Below are 25104 nucleotides of genomic sequence, written 5' to 3' on the forward strand. Positions count from 1 at the left end.
ACCACCACAGGTCAGGCTGATGTGTTTTCTCTTTAAACTAACTTTAAATGCAGAGCTATATTCTCAGTTATTCCTTTTTATATAAAAGTAAGCCAGCTTGCCTGACCTGTGGTGGCCCAGAGGATCAAGCGTTGACCTGGAATGCTGAGGTCACCAGTTTGAAACCCAGGTCAAGGCACATATGGGAGTTGATGCTTCCTGCTCCTCCCCACACACACACACACTTCTCTCTCTCCATCTCTCTTCTCTCTATAAAAAACAAAACAAAACAAAAAACTCCGAATAAATAAAATCTTTAAAAAAACCCAACACAACACAACACTACATGAGCTTGCCAAGTGCAGGCCTGCAGACAGACCTAGAGAGGGGCCTGTGGCCAAGTGTGTGAGCAAGAGCTTGGGCCTTTTACCTATTTTCTCTTGATCCAGCCAAGCGCTGGCAGGGCTGCTGAGGGAGGAACGGTTTGTGACTAGTCCATGAAAACCTTGAATATGGCCACTGGGGGGGCCTCTGGCTGGAAAACGCATTTGGTTTTACTCTTCATTGGGGGCGGGAATCACAAAATCATTCTTGAAATTTTTTTCTCTATTTTTATTCAGGCTTACACTTGTTTTCATTCTCGTGGGGAAACTTACTCTCTATAATTCCAAGGACTCAACTAATTCTATAAGGAAAGAACGAAGGGGCTAGTTGGACTTTTGCTAATTTTGGACACTACACTGTGGTTCCTAGAGCAACCCTGGCCTGTGCCCACCCTTGTTTCCCTCTGTCCCAGGAGGGTCTTGTCTGCCCCTTTGTCCACGCAGCAGGCATGTGGCCTTTGTAAGTTCCCAAGAAGTCCTCACCAGAGACTAGAAGCCAGGAACCTAAGTTCTTCTCCAGCGAGGGCACCCTCTGTGGGGCTTTGGTGGCCTGCTCTGCCTTTGCAGGTCGGAGATCTGTCCCCGTCCCTTGTGAGCCACTTCTGAGTGACACAAAAGATCACACAACCATGCCTGACCAGGCGGTGGCGCAATGGATAGAGCGTCGGACTGGGATGCAGAGGACCTAGGTTCGAGACCCCAAGGTCGCCAGCTTGAGCGCCGGCTCATCTGGTTTGAGCAAAAATCCCACCAGCTTGAACCCAAGGTCGCTGGCTCCAGCAAGGGGTTACTCAGTCCGCTGAAGGCTCGCGGTCAAGGCACATATGAGAAAGCAATCAATGAACAACTAAGGTGCTGCAACGCGCAATGAAAAACTAATGATTGATGCTTCTCATCTCTCTCCGTTCCTGTCTGTCTGTCCCTGTCTATCCCTCTCTCTGACTCACTCTGTCTTTAAAAAAAAAAAAAAAGATCACACAACCACAGACCACTGTAACTCCATGAGACAGCGAGAGGAGGATCGGCAGGGCCTCACTCCAGTCCGGCACTTCATCCAGGGGAGGTTGCGGGAGACTGGCCTGGAACCACGCTTCTACCCTTCCATCGCCGTACTGAGCGCAGCCTCACGCTCCAGGGCCCGGCTCGCTCCGCGCTCGCCCGCCCGGCACAGGCTCCACCTCTTCGGCCCCTGGCAGGCGCCACGTGGCCGCGGACACCGGCCGCTGCGGGAGGCGGTCGAAAGTGCCGCACGGGGTGTCAATGCCAAGCCTCGCACCGCAGGTGGGGTTTTCCCCCGCGGTTTAGCCGCTTCCGCAGGCTCCTCCTCTCGCAGCCTCTCCGGTTTTCGCTGCACATCAAGAAACCTCTCCGCGGCCGCGGCGTCTGGAACTCTGCGGGCGCCCAGGGCAACGGGACACGCCGTTGCTATGCAGAACTGGTATCCCAGGACGCATACGCTTCCAGCCCATGAATTCTGTCCCCGACCTGATCCCGTAACGGAGCCCCGCCCCACCCTAGGCGGCCAGCCCCAGAGCACGTTCGGCAATCACGGCGCCGACTCTAATGACGTCATGGTCACCTCGGTCAATCCAAAGGCCGCGCGCGGGACGGGGTCTACACGCGCTTCCGTCGCCCCGGAGGAAGAGGCGTGTGTCGCGCCTGCGCAGTGGCTCTGACCGCCGGCTCACAGCGCGTGGAGGCTGCTCCGATTCGCTCGTGTCAGCTCGGCTTCGGGTCCAGGCTGCTGCGGCGGCGCGCAGCGCTCGCGGGCTATGTCGTGGCTCTTCGGAATCAAGAGCCCCAAGGGCGAAGGCGAGGGTCCACCGCTGTCCCTGCCGCCAGCGCCGCCTGGGGCCGCGGGCGGCGGGGACCGCGGCGCGGGAGACCGGCCGGGACCCAAGGACAAATGGAGCAACTTCGATCCGACGGGCCTGGAGCGCGCGGCCAAGGCGGCGCGCGAGCTGGAGCACTCGCGTGAGTGCGGCGGCGTGGGCGTGGGCGAGGGTGTGGCGGGCCCGGGCGGGGGCCAGTTCACCGAGCGCCCGGCCATGCCGGCATCTGGGGGTCTTTAGCCCCTTAGTCGTCTGAGCAATAGAGTGGCACGTGGCTGTCAACAGCCCTACTTGTCAGATGAGGATACTGACCTTCGGAAGTGAATCTGACCGAGCTACCTTGCCTGGAGGGAGGTTCGGGATCCTATCGCCCTTGGCACCTTCCCAGCTGACACTTGCCCTTCAGGTGAGGAAACCAGTGCAGAGAGGACTTTCAGAGATAACAAGTAGCAGGTTCCAGGGCTGGGCCTTGGTCTTCAGTTCCTGCTGTGTGCGGCAGTTCCTGTCCCCCTCTTGCTGCTTCCACGTGGAACGGCCAAGGCGTGGCCAGATCCAGGGTCCTATTGTAGCGGTCGCTAGTAGTTTTCCACTGAAGAAGCATGGTCGAGGGTCATTGGTTTTAAGAAGAATATAGCAAGATTAGGACACCTTAGCTTTCAGGCAGGCGAGGTCTGTAAAGCAACGAGTCAGACAGCCCTGGCACAGCCTGATGACCTACCTTCCTGACCCAGGGCCTTCAGGGTATCAGCAGCGACTGGAGCTTCACTAAGCCCACATCTTTTCTCCAACTTTCCTTTCTCCTGTGGCTTTAACCATTTGTTTCAAGATGTAGTATAAAGTTAAGAGCCTGGAATGTAGAAGACATTGAATAAACATTAATTGAAAGAATACAACGGCTCTCAAACTTTTGTCTAAGCAGAGGTGCCCTTTTTTCCAAAGGATACCTTGTAGAGAAGCCTTGTAAGCTGGTATGAGCTTAACATCCCTGTCACTTTGTGGTTCAGTCCCCACCCTTCTCCGGAGGCTATACAAACATCCTGGGCAAAGGTCTCTGGGCCTGTCTGGCTCTCAGATCCTAGAGCAGGGGTCGGGAACCTATGACTTGCGAGCCAGATGTGGCTCCTTTGATGGCTGCATCTGGCTCGCAGACAAATCTTTAATAAAAAATAATAATAACGTTAAAAATATAAAACATTCTCATGTATTACCATCCATTCATTTCCTACCGCTCATGTTCATGGGACAACACCAAATTTTTATTGGATAATGCATAACATGTACATAGGTCATTGTATGGCTCTCATGGAATTACATTTTAAAATATGTGGCGTTCATGGCTCTCTCAGCCAAAATGTTTCCCAACCCCTGTCCTAGAGGGACATTCAAAACATCTAGACATCTGGTCCAGGCCCAGAACAGTTTTATGTCTAGCTGGGACACACTGAACCCAGACTAGGTGTATTAAGCTTTCTAGACAATTTTAATCATCAGGTTGGGTACGGGAACAATAGAGCACCTCAGATGATGACAGACTTCTGACATGTGACCTGAGTTTTTGTTAAAGGCTTAGTTGGGGGACACCTTTCTATCCCAGATCCTGTGGGTTTTGCCCACTTACCACATCCAGAATGCCAAAGTTTTCCCACTTTTAGAAGCTGAGCCCTGACTGTTGGCTCCCCCACTCCACGCAGGCATACAGGCTGGGCTAGCAGCCTTGTGTGTATGAGGGGACAGCTCCTGCCTGCTCATGCCCCAAGATGCTCCCATGTCTCCTGCCCCAGAACGTTCCAGAATGTTTTCCACGTGGTCCCCAGGACCTCTCTCTGCTCTCCTAGCACCAAGCCCTCACTCTCCCACCAAGAAGCACGTCCTGTAGAGTTCTCAGGTGCTGCTACCACCTACACTTATATTCCCATCGGTCTCCTCATCCAGTGACTATTCCAGATGTGGTCTCTACCTCATTTTTGTTCCTGCTGTCCTTCCTGATCTCATCACTGCCCAGTGGGAGAGGATTCACCATGGTGCCCCGCCCCTTCCTGTCCCAAGCCGGTCTTCCCAGGGTGCCTCATGCCCCTGTGTCTCATCCCCTCTGCAAGCCCGTCCTTTCTAGACACCTGGTTCTCAACCAGCAGCACCTGAAGTGCTTGGCCTCAGCCTGCTCTCTTGAAGCCAACTGGAGCTGTCCTTAGCTGTTCCTTGCAGGGGGGCTGCCATTGCGGTCCCTTGGGCCCCTGGTGCACCCTGTGTCCCAGGTCTCTGGCCCTTGGAGGCCAGAACACATTTGGTCTTGAGCAGCCTGTGAGCTCCAGTCTACCTGCCTGTACATTCCAGGAAGGCAGGTGCCTAAAAGAGCACCCTGCCCATGGTGGCTGCTGCTTGATGCTGTGGGGTATGTGTCTCCTGGTGCAGAATGATTTCAAGGTGATGAACTGTTACTGTTAGTGCCAATATTGCAGCCTGTGGCCATCTGGGAAGCTGGGTGTCAGGTCTGTGGCGAGCAGTTCACCTGCTTCCTCATTTCACTCCAAGAGTCGGGGTTGGATCTTGGGTGTGTGTGGGGGGACTCTGCTTGCTCCCTTGTCAGGCGAGGTGCTCAAAGGTTAACCTGGCTAGCCAGGGGTCACATGAGGAAACTGGCAGCTGGGATTTGGTCTCAGTGTGGTGGGCCTCTGACACCCATGTTCTGATGTTCTGTCTTGTGCTCTCTGCACCCTCTGCATCATTTGTTGAAAGGCCTCCTCTGGTCTGTTCAGTTCTCAGCTCTGGGTTCCCACGCTCACCAGTGCAGTGGGCTGGGGCTCTTTTGCCCTCATGCCTCCTCTCAGAAGGGTCCTGATATAATATAATCAGCCTCCTGTCACCAGAGACCCTGGGGAGGCTTGGCAGTGGGGCTCTAGGAGGTCCTTCCCCAGATTTGACACTAGATCCATATCACACTGTATACCCCAGCAGACCGTGCAAACACGGGGGCTTCCTCCACATCTAATGTGTGGGGTATACTCACAGTGGCAATTTGACTCCCCACCCAAAAGCCCCAGAACTGTAAACAGGTGTTATGCTTTAGTTAATGACATGTTTGCTGCAGGGAGTGATGGAAACTGAGGCCCACAGCTTCCTTTGAAGGCTTCGAAACGTAAGACAAATCATGGCGGATAGAAGGATGGACAAGCTAAGGGAGCCAACTACGAATGTGGTAGTATCAGGGATCTGGGTTCACGGAGCCCCTGCCTTCTTTCCAGGCTTTTGCCTGGCAGAAGACTTCCAGCTGACTCGTGGACAACGCAGGGGTCAGGGCCACCCACCTCCATCCACCCAGTTTGTACAACTTGGGTCGGGCTTCCATATATGCGGTTTCACAACCTCAGATAGAAAATACTGTTTTCAGCCCACAGTTGGCTGAATCCACGAAGATGAAATCCAGGGATACCGAGGGCCAACAGTGTGTTGATTGGAAAAAGTCCCGTGTATGAGTGGACCTGTGGAGCTCGTGTTCAAGAGTCAGCTACGCTGTGCTCGGGAGAACTGGGTCACAACAGTGGTGCTTGAGTGACCTGGTCTTTCTCAGCCAAGAAGGGACCAGAAGTCGGTTTCTTTTCCAAAGTACCCAAACATAGATGTGAATTCTACATTATGAACGAAGTGCCTGTGGAAGGCATTACAATACATGTGAAGAGCTGCCTCCTGGTGCACACAGCTTGTTTCCGAGTTACTTCTCATTTGCTTTTCATTCGTCTTCTCACTTGCCTGTGCTAGTAGGTCGATAACGTGTCGGAGGTTTAAGAGAAATGTACGGACCATGAGGAACAAGGGACATTTGCCACGGGCTTGCTGTTTGTTTAATTGGGAAAGGATTGCCGTGTTGACCTTCTCAGTGCCCATGGGTCAGCCTTTCTGATGGAGCCCTCTGGAATGTGATGACCCTCTGGGGGACAGGCCCTGGCACAGGCGTGGGGGTCATTCTCTTTGGGGCAGATCAGACATGAGTGATGGTCACTGGGCAAGGTCTGACCAGGATGAGGTGGGGCACATGTCCTTTGAGGTTGGGGTGAGCTGTGGTCTCCCTGGCAGCATGAACGCACCCCCGGCGCCCGTGAGTCCTAAGGCCCATATCTCCCGTGCTCCCCCGCAGGACATGCGAAGGAGGCACTGAAGCTGGCGCAGATGCAGGAGCAGACGCTGCAGCTGGAGCAGCAGTCCAAGCTCAAAGTGAGTAGTGGCGTGGGGCTGCAGGGTAGCCCCGGCGGAGGAGAGGGGGTGACCTTGAGTGGTGGGCACCTCCTTCCGCAGTGTGTAGGCTGGGAGCAGGGAGCGGCCAGAGATTGGCGCTCGGTGCACGGTGGGTTCCTGCAGCAGAGCCTGGGCCCAGGCACTTCACAGACCTGTCCACCCCCACGTACACGCGGAATGGGAGGGGCTGTTGGGCCGCCCAAGCCTGCGTTGGGAGTCCTGAGCCTCAGCGGGTTTGTGTCCACAGGAGTATGAAGCCGCCGTGGAGCAGCTGAAGAACGAGCAGGTCCGCGTGCAGGCCGAGGAGCGCAGGAAGACACTGAGTGAGGAGACGCGGCAGCACCAGGCCGTAAGGGCCACGGGGCCACTCCACTCAGGCAGCAGGGGGCCTGGGCGACCAGGAGGGGATCCGGGGGTGCACCATGTCCCACATGCAGTCAGGGTCACCTGTTGACCCATCAAGTACCTAGGGTGGCCTTGCACACACACCGGAGACCCACGGATCCCTCAGTGTTGGGTATTCCGGAAGCCTGTGTATCTGCACGTGTGTGCTCGCTGACAATGCAGGCAGGGCTGGAGGGCTTCTCTGAGGCCCCAGCGCCAGTCGAGTCTGAGTCCACGTGTTGGTTTTGGATGATCCACCAGCTTCTCCAGATGAGCTGTGTTCACGCTGCTCTCTCCCTCCCTAGAGGGCCCAGTACCAGGACAAGCTGGCCCGGCAGCGCTACGATGACCAGCTGAGGCAGCAGGTGAGGCGGCACACCTGCACGGGAGGGTGCCTCGTCCTCCCTGAGAGCATGGTGTCTTCTGGGGCAGGTGATGGGCCCCAGGCCAGGGCTGTGGACGTGTGGGTCATGCTGGCTCCTGGAGGATCTTTTGTCAGACACCCACATGTGTACACAGGTGCATGCACACGGGAGAAACACATCTCCCGGCTCCTGCCACACAGCGTGCTGTGTCCCCTCCATGGCAGAGGCACCACTCTCAGGGTTCTCCAGGTGGGATGAGACCAGAAACCTGGCTGTGACAGGGTCATGGGAGGTTTTAAATGTTCGTGCCTGCCTGACCTGTGGTGGCACAGTGGATAAAGTGTTGACCTGGAAAGCTGAGGTCACAGGTTCAAAATCCTGGGCTTGCCCAGTCAAGGTACTTACGGGAGTTCATGCTTCCTGCTCCTTCCCCCTTGTGTCTCCCTTCTCTCTCTCTCTCTCTCTTTTCTCTCTCTCTCCCCTTAAATGAATAAATCTTAAAAAATATATATTCGTGCCTGACACAGGCATTATAGCTTTAAAACTTAACAGTCAGTCAAAACCACAGTAGAGCTGTGCTGGTGGTAAGGGCTCCTGAGCCTGGCCTCTCAGGACATGCATGTCCCCAGCCATGTTCAGACCTGCCTGCCACGGACTATGGATTACGCAGATGTCTGGTCGCTTGGTCCAGAGGAGGTCTGAGTGTCTGGAGTGGTGGACCCTTCCACAGCTGGAGCAGCTGCCCTCTTAATTGGATGCTGTTTCCTGACTCTGAAAGTGTTCCCTCTCTCTTGTGGCTTCTCAGCAACTTCTCAATGAGGAGAATTTACGGAAGCAGGAGGAGTCCGTGCAGAAGCAGGAGGCCATGAAGCGAGGTAGAGTTGCCAGTTTGCCCAGGGTGCTGGGGGTCGTGTCCTCAGAGCCAGCCTAGGAGGCTGCCACTCAAAATAAGGCTTGCAGGCTCGTGGGTGGGTAGATGCTGCTTCAGGCCCTTCGAGCCCTGGCCAGGCTTCCTGAGACCCACAGTGGGGGCTTTGCCTTCTGAGCTGGGGCTTCAAAGCAGAAACTGGGGGACTGGGCATTCTGGGACTCACTCTTCTGCCCCGGGTACCCCAGGTCTCCATGAATTACTCCCCTTTGAGAAGGGTGCTTGGGCCTCAGGTCCATATTCACGGCTCTGTTGAGGACCGGTGTAGCCCCAGTGAGCAGAGTGGTGGCGGCCGGGTACCTTGGGCCTGGGGCTGAGAGCTGCACCCTGCATTCCTGCGGCAGCCACCGTAGAGCGGGAGATGGAGCTGCGGCACAAGCATGAGATGATGCGGGTGGAGGCTGAGGCACGCGCCCGGGCCAAGGCCGAGCGCGAGAATGCCGACATCATCCGGGAGCAGATCCGTCTGCAGGCTGCCGAGCGCCGCCAGACCATTCTGGAGTCAATCAGGTGAGGCCATGCCGAGGTCCCCGTGGATCCCGTGATCCGCATGCTGACGGGAAAACTTCCTGCTGGGGCCCTTGCCCTCTCTCCAGCCAGGTGCACAGGCCCAGTTCCCTCCTGGTCACATCAGTGCTCCCCCTACAGGACGGCTGGCACCCTGTTTGGTGAAGGATTCCGTGCCTTTGTGACAGACTGGGACAAAGTGACAGCCACGGTAAGCACCACTGCTACCATGGGGTCTGGTGCCTTTGCTGAGCCTCATCCCTGTCCCACGGGAAGGTGGTTGCTGGGTCTCCCGCTGCCCCCATGCATACTGCACATGACGGAGTCTCCAGGTTTGGGCACTTGGAACAATTCCACGTTGATACCAGCAGCATTGAGTAAAGGGCATTGGGTTACCAACCTTCGGCTACAAGGGTAGCATGGGAAGCGTGTGCTAGGGTCTAGTTCTCCATCACCCTTTGGAAAGTGTCGCTAAAAACCTGCCTGGCAGCGTCAGCGGTTTATCCCAAAGCACCTGTGTTCCTGGAGCCCTTCCACAATGTCCTGTTCTGCACACGGTTCCAGCCTCACTCTGGGAATGGAGGGGCGTGAGGTCAGGCTATACCTCAAGGAAGCAGGGACTGGACTGTCCTGGTAAGACAATTGGACCTCCCATTGAGGGACCTTGCAGCTGGTCAGTCAGACTGGTGGTTCTTACATTGGCCCTAGAGTCGTCCTCCTCAGGCCAGCGATGTGGGTGGACATGGGCTCCTGTCATACTCTACTCTAAATGTGTTGTGAGTAATGTGCTGGGGACCCTAGCCCTTAGCATGGGGGCCCTGAATAACGCGGGTCCAGGTTCTGAGAGTCCAGTCTGTCGCCCAGTTGGACCGAGTGAGTTTGGCAGGTTCTCAGGCTTCTGAGCAGGGCTGCCTCGAGTTGAGTGCCGGTTCTAAGTGCCGGCCACCTCCTTCTCTTCCCTCTTTCCGTTCCCTGCTTCACACAGCCAGCTGCTTGGGTGGCAGCCTCTTCCAAATTGACTCTGTCCTGCCTCCCCTCATGTCTCTGCGCAGAGTGTCGTTCATAGGAGGGAGACCTGGTGTTGGGGTCTGCTCTGCAGAGGCTGCAGGTTTGGCTCCATGTCCTCAGTGTCCTTGCCCAGCACGCGGGAGATGCTCAGGTCCTGCTGTGGCCTCGGCTGCCGAGTGTTTGCACAGAAAGCCTCAGAGGAGACAGTTGTGACTGGTGGTTAGACCCTCAGGACTCTCACCAGCTTGGTTGTGATCGTCACAGGAAGTGAAGGGCAGGACTTAAAAGAGGTTAATAAGCCTTGGCCGGTTGGTTCAGTGATAGAGCGTCAGCCCGGCATGTGGAAGTCCCGGGTTTGATTCCTAGTCAGGGCACACAGGAGAAGTGCCCATTTGCTTCCACCCTCCTTCTTCTCCTATCTCTCTTTCCCTCTCACAGCCAGGGCTCCATTGGAGCAAAGTTGGCCCAGGCGCTGAGGATGTCTCCATAGCCTCTGCCTCAGGCACTAGAATGGCTCCTGTTGCAACGGAGCAACGCCCCAGATGGGCAGAGCATCGCCCCCTGGTGGGCATACCAAGTGGAACCCCGTCAGGTGCATGTGGGAGTCGACTGCCTCTCCACTTCTAACTTTGGAACAGTACAAAAAAAAAAAGAGGTTAATAAACCTACAAGAAAAGTCAAGGTCACAGTCCTGGAGCTTAGCTAACTTCAGTCAGTAATGGCTTTTCACTGTCCACTGGTGGGTTCCACGCAGTCCTGCTCTTGTCACGACCTTGTCTTTAGGAGGTCAGAGAGCCCTGAGGTTCCATTTGAGCTGAGACCCTGAGCGAGGAACAAGTGTAGCCGGGCTTCCCGCTGGTCCCCACTGTTCTGACTGGGAGGAGGCTCCTGGTGCCTGGACCATCGGCCCCCTCCTCCCAGGTGCTGTCTGCTGAGACACTGGCCCCTACACGCTGGGGCAGGTCCTGGCCACGTGCCCTTGCTCAGACAGCAGGAAGGGTCACAGGGACACTGAGTGGAGAAGAGAAGGCCCAATGAGGCAGAGCTGCCTGAGCAGGGTTCCAGAGGGAGGCTAGCTCCGCAGTACAGGGGTCTCGTGTCCTGGAGTCCTGCATGCATCCCCTGCTCCCAGTGGGGACCGGCATTCCGTCCGTTTCAGTGGTCACTGCCCCTGGCGTATTCTGACATGTGTCAGGGTGCCCTGGCTCTCCCTCTGTGGTCTCCGTGCTGCGGGCTCCAGACTTTGCTGGCTGTTCCTAGAAACTCCTCAGCAGCTTATTCACGGGAGGATCCAGAGGCACGTATGCTGGTTAAGTCTCAGGCCGTCCTCATTTCAGAGTCCCTGCCAGCCCTTGGCTGTCTGTCCTGTTTGAAGAGCTGTCTGAGCTGTTTACCTTCCAAGCCGGATGGACACGGGCAGGAAGCAGGATGACACGTGGGGTCACTGGAATTTGATACTCTCTTCTCACCGTCACAACTAGAACTAGTTCATATAGCCTACGGGTCAAGAGCCTATGGGTCATCATCCTCCTGCAGAGGCCCAGCCATTTACTTTGTGGGGAATAGTTTTAGTTCCATTTTCAGATGTTGGCATAGGTTCCGGGAGCCTCTCACTGTAACTCCTGGTCAAGTGCCCAAGCTCCCACCCTGGTGTTGGGTTTGTCCCCCAGCAGCTTATTAGAGCTCAGCTGGGCTGAAAGCTTCCCTAGTCCTGCTGGAATACATCCTCCAGTAGCTTTCTGAGAAAGGGCGTTTGGGATGAGCTTTTTGGTGTCTTACTTTCTGCAGTCATGTGTGATGGTGCACCACTGGGATCTGGAGACTCTCCCACGTGACCCCTGCTGGCACTTGGCATAGGAGAGATGAGGTGGTGAGGGCACCCACTGTAGAGTGACATGGTGAGGTGGGCATCACTCAGCTCCTTTCTGTCCTGCTGCAGGTGGCTGGGCTGACACTCCTGGCTGTCGGGGTCTATTCTGCTAAGAACGCCACATCAGTGGCTGGGCGGTACATCGAGGCCCGGCTGGGAAAGCCATCCCTGGTGAGGGAGACCTCTCGTATCACTGTGCTAGAGGCGCTGCGGCACCCCTTGCAGGTAATGAGTGGGCCTGGCTGTGGGGCTGACCCAGTCCTCGGTGGAGCTATGTCTCGCCCACTTCTGACGTGACAGCCAAGCATTCTTTGTCCTCCTTCCCTCCTATTTTATCCAAAGTCTGCCCTCTCCTTCCTGCATGTTGGGTTTGCTTTGGCTTTGTGCTCTTCGATGGCGTCCCTGGGGGTCTGTCCATCAGCACTAGGAAGGAGGAACTTCATCCCGGTCTGCTCAGTCACCCCTGGGACTGTGGACGTGACTGCATCTCTGGGTCGACTCCAGAGTGCTTACAAACAGCTGGGGCTCCTGTCTGCCCTTTTCTTATAAGAAGTTGCTGGAAGTATTAGTGTTGGCAGCCCCCCTGCCAGGGAAGCCAGCTCCAGGCCCAGCACTGATCCCAACGCATGTCTCCCATAGGCTGCAATGTCTGTTTTGTGATGTGGGAGATTGAGGAAAAAAGAGATCAGCAACGGTCCTGGTGGCTTCCCAAAGTGGCCTGTCCCACGTGTCCTGGGCTGTGGGCCCCAGGGAGGATCTGTTCCATGTGACAGGCTGTTCCAAAGCTTGGTGGCCACGCCGTGGGCTGGTAGTGACCCTGACCCTCCTTCCTCCACAGGTCAGCAGGCGGTTGCTCAGTAAGCCTCAGGACGCTCTGGAGGGTGTGGTCCTCAGCGTAAGTAGGGCTGCTGGCTGGGTGGAGGCGGGGCATGTGGGCCAGCCCTTGTGAGCCCAGCTGGGGATGAGCGGCCTCTTGCGCTGGCCCAGGTGGCAGGTGCTTAGGATGGACGGACTTGGTGGAGTGTGCCCCAAACCGAGCCGCCCTGTCCCCTGGTAGCCCAGCCTGGAGGCGCGTGTGCGGGACATCGCCATTGCCACGAGGAACACCAAGAAGAACCACAGTCTGTACCGGAACATCCTGATGTACGGGCCGCCTGGGACCGGCAAGACACTGTTTGCCAAGGTGAGATGTGCCATTGCCAGGGTTTGCACCGGCCTGGGATCCAGATGCCGTGGGCAGTGCCTTGGGGGTGGTGTGGCCCTTCCCTGTGAGGGCCGTCTCTTTTCAGAGATGTGGGCGGAGTGTAGACCTCGCCTGTTGTACCAGAGGAAGACTGCTGGGCTCACCCTGCCCTCCCCACCCCCACCTCCCGTCTTCCCCTCTAGAAACTCGCTCTGCACTCGGGTATGGACTACGCCATCATGACAGGTGGGGATGTGGCCCCCATGGGGCGGGACGGCGTGACTGCTGTGCACAAGGTCTTCGACTGGGCCAACACAAGCCGGCGAGGGTGAGCGGGCGGCGCCTTTCCACAGGCCCCCAGTGCACGCTCCCAGGCCTGGTTCCTGACGGCCACCCAGCTGTTGCTGGGCAGGGGTCAGTGACTTGCCTGCAGACTGCTCTGGTGGTCCTGGTGATCCTGGTGGTCCTGCAGCACCACAGCGGGGTGGGAAACTCACGCAATGCAGTCCCTGGTGACCTGTGAACAGCATAGGAGCCTCTGAGTACGGGCGAGAATGTCATTTAGGCTGAGCTGCGTGTCCCCCCACTTTTTCCTGACTCTGACACTGCACTTGCCCTACCCCAGGTTGAGGTCTGGGGTCTTCAAGTCGCTGAGGGTGGCGTGTAGTTGGGGTTCCTGAGCACCTGGCTGTCCTAGAGGGTCAGTGCTTGTACTGGACCCCTCCCGCCCCTCATGTAGCTCCTCCCCTTCACAGCCTCCTCCTCTTCGTGGACGAAGCAGACGCCTTCCTCAGGAAGCGAGCCACTGTGAGTATTCTGGAAGCTTCTGTCCAGTGGTGGGCATGGGTGTTGTGTCCAGCGTCTTAAGCCAGCCTACGCATCCAGCTATGTCTGTGCTCTCTGGGAGGGTCGTGACTGGCCTGCGCCTCAGCTGAGGAGCTGTGCTTTCTTTCTAAATTTGGTTTTAAAGCAGACGTTGTAGCTGTGGCATTTTTTAGAATCTTCTTGGAAGTTTTGGTTTTCTTTTTTTTTTTTTTTTTCATTTTTCTGAAGCTGGAAACAGGGAGAGACAGTCAGACAGACTCCCGCATGCGCCCGACCGGGATCCACCCGGCACGCCCACCAGGGGCGATGCTCTGCCCACCAGGGGGCGATGCTCTGCCCAATCTGGGCGTCGCCATGTTGCGACCAGAGCCACTCTAGCGCCTGAGGCAGAGGCCACAGAGCCATCCCCAGTGCCCGGGCCATCTTTGCTCCAATGGAGCCTTGGCTGCGGGAGGGGAAGGGAGAGACAGACAGGAAAGCGCGGCGGAGGGGTGGAGAAGCAAATGAGCGCTTCTCCTGTGTGCCCTGGCCGGGAATCGAACCCGGGTCCTCCGCACGCTAGGCCGACGCTCTACCGCTGAGCCAACCAGCCAGGGCAAGTTTTGGTTTTCAAGTTTAGATTCCTAGATGCCGTTGTGCCTCCAGGAAGAGAGGACAGCCCTTTCCGTGGCCTGCCCCCAAAGCTCCGCGGCCCAGGCCAGCAGCAGCTCGTGCCTGACACCCGCTTCTCTCTGCAGGAGAAGATAAGTGAGGATCTCAGGGCCACCCTGAACGCCTTCCTGCACCGGACGGGCCAGCACAGCAGCAAGTGAGGGCCGCCTGCCGGCATGAGGCTCTGTGTGCACGCTCTCCTGTGTCGGCCCATGTGGTCCTCACACTGCCTCCCACAGAGGAAAACCAAGGTGTTGCCTCTGCTCACACTGCTGCTGCAGGGCAGGAACAGTGGAGCCGAGGCAGCGTCCCGGATCTGGGACGTCCCCACATCAGTCATCCGAGCAACGTGTAGGAACCACTGAGATTTGCTCAGTGTCTCAGGCAGGGCTGGGTGGCTAGGTCACTGCCCCTGGCACCTCTGGCTGCCCCCCAGAGAGGGGCTGTGCGGTGGTGGCCCACAGCTGGGTACCCTGGGGCACAGATGCCCTGCGAGTGGGCTGGTCTTTTCCCATCCCCTGATCACACTCTTGCGCGGTGGCGAGATGCCCTCAGTCTGCCGCCTGCTGTGGCTGAGACCCCTGGAGAGGTGTGTCTGTGCCTGTTGAGTTGGCTCCTCTGCTCAGCTGAACCCCAGGCCCTGAAACCTTGGTTTCCTGTTTGGGGAATGTAGAGGTCTGTCTCAGACCCGGGGGTGCCTGTCCCTCTTGTGCACAATGAGGCTTTTCCAGGTGGGGCTGTTGGCCAGAGAAGCGTGAAATGGGGGCAAGAACAGAACTGTTGGAGGGAAGGTGGGCGGCAGAGGGTAATGCTTTTTTAAAAAGCTGCCCAGTGAAATCTAGAATGCTGCCCTGGGTGGGTTTGAGGCCTGTACCCTGGGTAGCGCTTGGCTCTGGAGCCCCTCAGCTCCTGCTGTCTGTCGGCTGCAGGTTCATGCTGGTCCTGGCCAGCAACCAGCCCGAGCAGTTTGACTGGGCCATCAATGACCGCATCGACGAGATGGTCAGCTTCGACCTGCCGCAGCTGGAGGAGCGGGAGCGCCTGGTGAGGATGTATTTTGACAAGTATGTTCTTAAACCAGCCACAGAAGGAAAGCAGTAAGTGTCCTGGGCAGCCTGCTGCTGCTCCCACCCTGTCTCACTCCCAACAGCGCCTTGGCCCCACCAGGTCCTGGTCCACGTGCCGTACCCTAGTCCTAACCCTGTGACTTCATGAGGGGCTCAAGGTGGGGTCATGCGGCTCCGTCACTCGAGACCCTGCCGTGCCCTGTCCACCTGCCCTGTCCTGTGCAGTTGCCACCTGCTGTTCTCTACCCACTGCTCCCTGTCCTCCTGTCCCATCCTTTCCACCTGTTCAGGCCCCGGGCCCCTGTCCAACTCTTTGCTAGGTCTTCTAGTTGACAACCCATCACCCTGTATGACTAGTCTCTCCATCCTCTTGTGACACAGAGCACCTTAAGGAAACAGACGCCTCGCTGGGGTCAGGCCTGGTAGTTAGAGGCCATTGTGGCCATTTGCAGATACGTGGGGAGCTTCGCTCTGAGACTGTCCCCTGTTAGTCCTGACTCCCAGGAGCCGGGGGCCCCGTGCCAGCACACAGCAAGGCCCCCCTTCTGCGGAGCCCACGGCAGGGTGGTGCCCTCCACGCCGTCCGTCTGGGCCATGCTCTCCCTGGTTTGCTGGAGTGCTCCAGATAGGCAAAGGCTGGACTATTTTAACCATCTCCAGGGGACAGAGCTCAGCAGCACTGACCTGAATCCCTCCTGTCGCTGTCAGCAGTGAGTGTGGCTTCCGTTCCAGGCGGACTTTGCCCGCCCGCTGCCCTGTGCTGCCTGTCCTCTCTGGCTCCTTCTGGGCTTCCTCCACCCTTTGCCCCTGGCTGCCCCCCCCCCCATTGCCCACGGGCCCATCCCAGCCAGACTGCAGCCCACACAATGTGCGGTGTCAGTTTGAGGCCCTCCTTAACTGGCCTTCAGCCTTCAGCCTTCAACCAGACCCACCTGGGGAAGGATCAGCTCACACGTGGAGATCCAGTGTGAACTTCACTGTGATGCGAAGCCCTGTGCCCCTGCTTTGATTTCCCACGTGCTTGTTCAGCAGCTCACCCCTCACGCAGTTTTAGCTGCCTTGCCGTTTGGCAATGACAGGACATGGTCTCTACCCCTTGTTCCCATACATCCTGATCAGCGCCACAGCTGCTCCTGCAGCACGTCCTACCCCACCATCCTTACCACCTGCCCCCCCGCCTGGGCTCCAGGGGGAAAGGAAGTGCCCACCAGGGTGGGAAGAGCAGATAAGCTGTGCCTGGGGGTTCCCTGCACAGGCTCCTGCCCCGCACAGTCATCCCCGCCCTGCCTCTGTGGGTCCTGGGGCGCCCTGGGCATCACTGGGGAACTCCTCCTCACCAGGCGCTTGAAGCTGGCCCAGTTTGACTACGGGAAGAAGTGCTCGGAGATAGCGCATCTGACAGTGGGCATGTCGGGCCGGGAGATCTCCCAGCTGGCTGTGGCGTGGCAGGTGAGCTGGAGACGTGTGCCCTGTGGGCACAGGTGGGACAAATGGAGAGACCCTCAGAGTCACGTGAAGGCGCATGCCTCCCCTGCCTTCCCCTGGAATGTTTTCTGTGGAAGGATTTCCAGCACAGATGAGACAAGCTACCCTACCTGCCTGCGCCACCCTGGCGGGGAGGGGTCAGGGCTGTCATTGGCTTTCATGCAGTGCTCTCCATTTTCATCCAATTCAGTGGGGCATTGGGGTGCCCTGGGCTGAGTGTCTCGGGAACCACTGGACTGTCCCAGACGGTGCCCAGGGCAGTTGGCACAGGCAGCTCTGATGCCAGGTGGGCGTCCTAGCGGACACCACCAGGCTCAGACACGTCCCATGAGCTGTCTGTGGGCTTGTCAGAGGGCAGAGGAGGTGAGGAACCAGGAAGTCCATCTGACCGGGTCAAGTCCCGGGCGGTGCCGACCACTGGTATTCAGGATCCCTGCTCCTGCAGGGCAGGACAGGCTGCCTGTTATCTCGCTGGCTGCCTTGACCACGCAGCTTAGTTCATCCACGTGTTGTGGCTCGGGGCACACAGGCCAGGGGCTCTCCTCACTCCCCCACTCTGTTCTCCTCTGAGCTGTCTCAGCAGCCGTTCCACAGGCAGCCCCTGACCCCCGGGAGCCTCAGCTGCAGCCTTCCTGGAGGTGTTTGCTCCTTGGCTGTGGACAAGGAAAGCCTGGTTGGGTGGAGGGTACCGCAGGGCTTCTGTCCGGGGCCTCCACAGCGTCGCTCTTAGGTGTGTCTCAGGCTATGCAACAGCCCGAGCACCTTGGATTTAGAAGTACTTTAAAGTGAATGTGTGTTTAATTAACAAAGGACACACCTACCTCAGTTAGTAGATCATAGCTCAGACATGCAGGGGTTTGTAGCAGCATGAATGGGGCTGTGCTGCTGTAATAGCCCCAAATGGCAGACTTGTCCCCTGTGGGTCAGAGGGGAGCTCTGCTCCAGGATGTCCTCACATAGGACCCAGGCCTATGACAGTGGCTGTTCCCACAGCCCACACAGTGGAGAACAGATGCTATACAAGCACCACAGGCCAGGGGATTTAATCACACATTTATTTCTCATGGTTCTGGAGGGGTCAGTGTCAAATCAGGGGGCCATCCTGGTGGGGCTGTCTTGCTGTGTTCTCACAGCAGACAGGGCTGTCTGGTGTCTCCTAATAAGGACACCAGTCTAAATTTTACCTAAATTAGTTTCTTAGAGGCCCCATCTCCAATACAGCCACACTGGGGGGTCAGGGTTTTGCCGTCTGGATTGGGGGTGGGCGTAGGCATTTGGTTCCTAACAGTGGGTCATGCCCTGGGTCTCGACTTTTGCATCAAGACCCATAAACCTCCCTTCTCTTCACATCTCATTGGCCACGCCAGGTGACAAAGCCCTCCAAGTGCCTGGCAAGTAAGAGTTGGGGATCAGCAGACCCCACACGAGTGTGGGAGGAAGTGTGAGTGGGTTCCTGGAGCCCGAGGGGCTGGTCCTCACACTAGGGTGTATCCGGTCATGGACTGGTCAGCTCGACCCAAGGCCTGTTAGTCCCAATCCTCGTGGGAGGGAGGCAGTAAATGCATGCGCTGCACCATCTGGGAAGGAGTGTGGTCAGTCTCCCTCCGTGCGGCCTGAGTTGCTGGGTGGCTGCAGTTGCCCTGTCCACCAGGCTGGGAGCCCGGCCACTCGTGCTTGTGCTCTGAAGTTCACCCTTGTGGCATCACGTGGACCCACAGCAATAGTCTTGTCAATGCAAGTTTATCCCTCTTATCACTGGAGCCACTTGTGGGGACTCACTGTATACTAATCACTTCTGTGTGCACAGCTCGAGGACATTAAGCACATTCACATTGTTGTATAGCCGTCACCACCATCCTGTCCAGAACTTTCCCATTTTCCCAAACTAGCACTCTGTTTCCATTAAATACTAACCCCTGCCACCCCCTCCTGCAGCCTCCGCACCACCATCTACTCTCTGTCTCTATGGACCTGACCCCTCCAGGGATCCCTATGAGTGGATCAGTGACACAGCATTTGTCCTTCTGTGTCGGGCTTATTTCACGGAGCATAATGTCCTCCAGGTCCCTCCATGTAGCAGGTCAGGCTTGAGTTAATTTTTATACATGGTGTGAGGTAAGGGTCCAACCTCATCCTTTGGTGTGTGGACATCTGGTTCTCCCAGCTCCATTTGTTGAAAAGACTGTCCTTTCTCCATTGATGGTCTTGGAACCCTTGTTGGAAATCACTCCACCACAGATGTAAAGGGTTTATTCTGGGCTTCTGTTCTGTCTCACTGTTCTTTTTGTCTTGATGCCAACACCATGCTGATTTGATCACTGTAGCTTTGTAGTGGGTTTTTTTTTAATTATTTTTATTTATTCATTTTAGAGAAGAGAGACGACGAGAGACATAGAGAGAGAGAAGGAGGGAGGAGCAGGAAGCATCAACTCCCGTATGTGCCTTGACCAGGCAAGCCCAGGGTTTTGAACCGGCGACCTCAGTGTTCCGGGTCAATGCTTAATCCACTGTGCCACCACAGGTCAGGCTGCAGTGGGTTTTAACATCAGGAAGTGTGGGTCCTCTAGCTTTGTTGTCCTTATTCAAGGTTTTTTGGCTGTTTGGGGTCTCTTCGGATTCCATATGAATTGTAGGATGAGTTTTTTGTTTTTTTTAAGTTTCTGTACCTATAGTTAGTTGCCATTGACATTGTAACAATACTAAGTTTGACATTGTAACAATACTAAGTTTCCTGGTGCATGAACACAGACAGACATCTTTCTATATTTTAGTGCCTTAATTTCTTTCAGCAACATTTTGTAGTTTTCAGTGTCCAAGTCTTTTACCTCCTTAGATAATTCCTATTTTCTTTCTGATGCTATTGTAAATGAAATTTTTTTTTCTTTTTTCCGAAGCTGGAAACGGGGAGGCAGTCAGACAGACTCCCGCATGCACCCGACCCGGATCCACCCGGCATGCCCACCAGGGGGCGATGCTCTGCCCCTCTGGGGCGTCGCTCTGTTGCGTCCAGAGCCATTCTAGCGCCTCAGGCAGAGGTCACAGAGCCATCCCCAGCGCCCGGGCCATCTTTGCTCCAGTGGAGCGTTGGCTGCGGGAGGGGAAGAGAGAGACAGAGAGGAAGGAGAGGGGGAAGGGTGGAGAAGCAAATGGGCGCCTCTCCCTGGCCGGGAATCGAACCGGGGACTCCTGCACGCCAGGCCGACGCTCTACCGCTGAGCCAACCGGCCAGGGCGAAGTTATTTTCTTAACTTCTTTTTCCCGATAGATCATTGGTACTGTATAGAAACATTTTTTGTGTGTTAATTTTGTAACCAGCAACTTGGCTGAATTTATTTTAACAGTTTTTTGGGGGAATTTTTTATTGATTTTATTTATTTATTTTTTGTGGCAGAAACAGAGAGTCAGAGAGAGGGACAGATAGGGACAGATAGGAGGGGAGAGAAACATCAATCTTCATTGCAGCTCCTTAGTACATTGATTGATTTCTCATATGTGATTTGATGGGGGGGGGGGCTACAGCAGATTGAGTGACCCCTTGCTCGAGTCAGCGACCTTGGGCTCAAGCTGGTGAGCCTTGTTCAAACCAGATGAGCCCGCGCTCAAGCTGGTGACCTCGGGGTCTCGAACCATGTCCTCCACATCCCAGTCCAACGTTCTATCCACTGTGCCACCGCCTGGTCAGGCTAACTGACTGATTTTAGAGAGACAGAAACATCAATTTGTTGTTCCATTTAGTTGTTCAATCATTGGTTGCTTCTTGTATGTGCTCTGACTAGGGATTGAACCTGCAACCTTGGTGTATCAGGACGATGCTCTAACCACCTGACCTACCTGCCAGGGCCAGTTTCCTTTTCTTACCTAACTGCCCTGGCAGGATTTCCAGTGCTATGTTGAATAGAAGTGAGAGTGGGCATCCTTGTCTGGTTCCTGATCATGGAAGAAAAGCTTTCTGTCTTTCACCACTGAAATGTTTCTGGTGGGTTTTCTATTTGTGTCTTTTATCATATCAAGGAATCTCCTTCTATTTCTAGTTTATTGAGCATTTTTCATCAAGAAAGGTTGTTGGATTTTGCCAAATGCTTTTTCTGTATCAACTGAGATGATTATGTGCTCTTTGTCCACTTTTTTTTTTTTTTTTTTTTTTTCTGAAGCCGGAAATGGGGAGAGACAGTCAGACAGACTCCCGCATGCACCCAACCAGGATCCACCCGGCACGCCCACCAGGGGGCGACGCTCTGCCCACCAGGGGGCGACGCTCTGCCCCTCCAGGTCGTCGCTCTGTTGTGACCAGAGACACTCTAGCGCCTGGGGCAGAGGCCAAGGAGCCATCCCCAGCGCCCGGGCCATCTTTGCTCCAATGGAGCCTTGCTGTGGGAGGGGAAGAGCAAGACCAGAGAGGAAGGAGAGGGGGAGGGGTGGAGAAGCACATGGGCGCTTCTCCTATGTGCCCTGGCCTGGAATCGAACCTGGGACTTATGCACTCCAGGCCGATGCTCTACTACTGAGCAAACCGGCCAGGGCCCCTTTTTTTTTTTTTTTTTTTTTTTTTTTTTTTTTTTTTTTTTTTTCCTGAAGCTGGAAACAGGGAGAGACAGTCAGACAGACTCCCACATGCACCCGACCGGGATCCACCCGGCACGCCCACCAGGGGCGAAGCTCTGCCCACCAGGGGGTGTCGCTCTGCTGCGACCAGAGCCACTCTAGCGCCTGGGGCAGAGGCCAAGGAGCCATCCCCAGCGCCCGGGCCATCTTTGCTCCAATGGAGCCTTGGCTGCGGGAGGGGAAGAGAGAGACAGAGGAAGGAAGGGGCGGGGTGGAGAAGCAAATGGGCGCTTCTCCTATGTGCCCTGGCCAGGAATCGAACCCGGGTCCCCCACACGCCAGGCCAATGCTCTACCGCTGAGCCAACTGGCCAGGGCCCTTTTTTTTTTTTTTTAACAGATAGAGAGAGGGACAGAAACAGAGAAACGGAGAGAGATGAGAAGCATCAATCATCAATTTTTTGTTGCGACACCTTAGTTTTTCATTGATTGCTTTCTCACATGTGCCTTGACTGCGGGCCTTCAGCAGATCGAGTAACCCCTTGCTCGAGCCAGCGACCTTGGGTCCAAGCTGGTGAGCTTTTTGCTCAAGCCAGATGAGCCTGTGCTCAAGCTGGAGAGCTCGGGGTCTCGAACCTGGGTCTTTCCGCATCCCAGTGCAACGCTCTATCCACTGTGCCACCGCCTGGTCAGGCTGTCCTTCTCTTTCTTAATGGTGGTGTCTCACGTTCATTGGTTTTGCTATGCTGAACCCTGGAATAATCCCACGTGGTATGGTGTGTAATCCTTTCCCTGTGCTGCTGCTGCATTCAGTTTGCTGGTGTTTTGTTGAGCATCTTTGTGTGTTTATAAGGCATGCTTTTCCTTGTAGTGTGTTTGTCTGGCTTTGGTGTCAGGGTTAGGGCCTCCTAGAGTTAGGAAACCTTTCCTTCATCTTCAGTGTTTGGAAGAGCTTGATGAGGACTGGTATTAGTTTTCAATCATTTCGAGTTCACAGAAAAGTGGCCAGGATGACACAGAGGGCTCCCGTGTGCTGTGCATGTCTCTACGAGGCACGTGTGCCACATCACGAGCAGTTTCACCTGGACTCGTCTTCCCCAAGACCCCGCCCAGGATGCCCCGTTGCATCTAGTCGTCACGTCTCCCTCTTGGGTTCCTCTGGGCTGTGACGGCTCCTCAGATGTCCCTCATTTGTGATGACCCTGGCAGTTCTGAGGGTGTTGGTCAGCTTTTGTGTAGAATGTCACTCGTTGGGTTTGTTTGATGTTTTTCTTATGATTAGATTGGGATTGTGGGTTTTGGGGAGGAGACTGCAGAGGTGAGGCACCCCTCTGGTCACATCATATCTGGATCACCTGATCTCCGCAGGACATCACAGGGATGGTAGCCTGGGTCACCCCTATGATCAACTGGTTAAGGTAGTGGCCACTGTGTTTCCCCTTTTCCTCATTTATTTGGAAGAGCATCACTAAGCGCAGCCCTCCCTCCACAGGGTCCAGTCCCTGTTGGGGGCACATGGCTGCACAGATGCTCTGGAATTCCGGAAGCAGCAGCTGCTCTCTCTCTTCCTGCCCCTTCCTGCCAGAGGGGCCTCTGACAGCTTCCAGACCCCGACACACATGGGCCCCTGGGATGGAGCACTCCCCCTGGGGACTTTGCCCCCCTTTCTCTCTGCTTTGCAGGGCGTGTATGCTCCTCATAGGAGGCTGCATGGGCAGCCCCCTCTCTGCACAGCCCAGGCTGGGTACTGAGCAAAGTGAGCAAAATGACTGGTCATCTCAGATGATGGGAGCTTGCTCACAATGCCCCATGTGGACTGAGGCTGCTCAGATAGCTGGAGACATCTGTCTGGAGTAGCTCAGGCCATCGGCCTGATAGACACTGAGTACCATCTTCACAGCAGCCTTGGTCAGAGCAACAGGCCGGGTGACAGGAAGCAGGAGGGGTACTGGGTCATCTGGGAAGGGGCATTGGCCAATGGACACCCAGAGGTAACCTGTTTGACAACTGAGGTGTTGTGGACCACACTGGGGCCTGATTATAAAACTTTGGTGCCCTCCCCAGGTGATTGGCCAAGTTTGGGGCAGGAAATCCTGGGTATTAGGAGTACAGAGCTGCTGGGCTCTCAGTGGTCCATGGATCTGAGAGGACTGTTTGTAGACAGTGGAGATCCTGTGAGAAGCAGGTCCTGCTGGACCACCACTGCTCAATATTCAGGGGCAGTTGGGCCTGGTAGGGCTACTCTGATCCAATCCCAATTGCTGGGGGCTCCTGGGAAGCTCTCTGCCTGGGGACCCTGCTCTCCCCTCTGTGTCAGAGTAGACCTGTCCCCTGAATGGCCTGTGGTGGTTCTGGCTTCTGTGCCCTGGTATTGAGAGCAGCTCTGCTGTCTGAGAAGCAGGGGTGCTCCAGGTCTGCAGTGGGGGGCTGGGCTGCTTCCTGAGCAAATAGCCTGGGCTTTCAAACTTCAGAAAGTCATTGACAAACTGTGGACCATGACAGGGTTTGGGGGTGGTGCAGGGATGGCGCCAGCTCTGGGCTGCACACCACCTGCGAGCAGGCATGTGTGGGCACACATGTGTGTGCCATCAGCAGGTAGGAGGGTGTTGACCAGGCATCCCCTGGTAGACCCAGCATCCCTGGCTTTGATCCCACCTGCCCCTACCCCAAAGGAGGGCGTCTCTAAGAAATGTGCTCATGGAGGGGGAGGTGACAGCCAAGCTGTCTCATCCCTGGGTCTGGCCCTGGCCTACCGGCCCCTGGTGCCTGGTGGTCTTCAAAGGCCTGAGGCTGGGAGGCCCTTTCCCCATGCACGCAGCTACCTCAGGTACCCTGCTCAGCATTCTATTTCCTTGCTAGGCCATGGCATATGCCTCCGAGGACGGGGTCCTCACCGAGGCCATGATGGACACCCGGGTCCAGGACGCCATCCAGCAACACCAGCAGAAGATGCAGTGGCTGAAGGCTGAGGGAGCTGGGCCTGGGGGCAGCCAGCCCCTACCCCCAAGTGCGCGGACTGCGTGAGCCAGGCCTCGACACCCGGGGGCCCTGCGGCACACTGGCTGGGTAGAATCACCAAGAGGAAGCAGTGAGGCGCCCGTGTCTCATGGCGTCCAGCAGAGGAGTCACACAGCCGCCCGCTCCTCAGCGTTTTTTAATATTCCTCCAGTCAGGGCAAGCGTGGCATTAAAGGCTCTGATGAGGACCAGCTGCAGCTGCCCCCTCCAAGCTGTGGTTTTGGCTCGGGAGGTCAGGCTAGGGCCACCCTCAGGACACTTTGGAGATATGTCTCCAAGCCAGGCCCAGAGCAAGAAGACACAGCCCCCATGCCCAGTGAAAGTGGCCAAGGTGACCCTGCCCGGTGACCAGCAGTAGGGAGGAGCCTGATCTGGCCCAGTCCCATCTGGGACCAGAACCCACTGAGGGCCAAGCCAAACAGAGCAGGCCTGTCCTGTGGTGCCCTTCACAAGTTTGTGTCCTTGGGTACCTGGCAGGGTCTGCACCTGAGACTGGAGGCCTTGGACCTGCTGGGTAGGGTCACCCAGTGCTCGAGAACTGCCCTGGCCCAGACGACCTGCTGCCCTCTCTCTATAGGAGCTGGAGTCTTTTTGTCCAGCATCTAATAAAAACTCTTGACACCATACCTCAGTGTCTTGTCTCATGGCTGGTGTGAGGGGCGGGGCTTGAGGTGTCAGAGGTGAAAGAAGAGGCAGAGGCTGGAGCTTTCTGGAGAATTTACTGACCAGCAGGGGTAGGGGTCACAGTGAGGCGCTGACCGGGGATGCCCTGGGCAGAGTGGCCGCACTTGCCACAGCGGGGCTCAGGGGCCTTATTGCTGCTGGGCCGGGGCCTCCCCCAGACCCCTGCCC

At 56.2% G+C, this 25104-nt stretch overlaps 1 protein-coding gene across 1 annotated transcript; it reads left to right on the top strand.

Annotated features, from left to right (window-relative positions):
- Window positions 1-579: 579 nt before the first annotated feature.
- LOC136399546 (ATPase family AAA domain-containing protein 3) lies at window positions 580-24878 on the top strand. The gene is made up of 16 exons (XM_066374794.1): window positions 580-2336; window positions 6324-6400; window positions 6669-6770; window positions 7111-7170; window positions 7976-8045; window positions 8443-8608; window positions 8747-8816; window positions 11553-11708; window positions 12322-12378; window positions 12541-12666; window positions 12870-12994; window positions 13422-13473; window positions 14229-14299; window positions 15072-15239; window positions 16550-16658; window positions 24095-24878. Exons 1-16 carry the CDS (start codon window positions 2135-2137, stop codon window positions 24257-24259), a joined length of 1776 nt encoding a protein of 591 aa, XP_066230891.1. The 5' UTR covers window positions 580-2134; the 3' UTR covers window positions 24260-24878.
- Window positions 24879-25104: the final 226 nt, after the last annotated feature.

The sequence above is a fragment of the Saccopteryx leptura genome, chromosome 3, assembly GCF_036850995.1.
Source record: "Saccopteryx leptura isolate mSacLep1 chromosome 3, mSacLep1_pri_phased_curated, whole genome shotgun sequence".
Lineage (NCBI taxonomy): Eukaryota > Metazoa > Chordata > Mammalia > Chiroptera > Emballonuridae > Saccopteryx > Saccopteryx leptura.

Bases quoted from the DNA above. Each gene is read 5' to 3' on its own strand.
- LOC136399546 (XM_066374794.1), top strand. From the start codon at position 2,135: ATGTCGTGGCTCTTCGGAATCAAGAGCCCCAAGGGCGAAGGCGAGGGT. The intron at 8,817-11,552 runs GTAAGCACCACT...GTCCTGCTGCAG, and splicing joins GGGACAAAGTGACAGCCACG to GTGGCTGGGCTGACACTCCT. The intron at 13,474-14,228 runs GTGAGTATTCTG...TTCTCTCTGCAG, and splicing joins TCCTCAGGAAGCGAGCCACT to GAGAAGATAAGTGAGGATCT.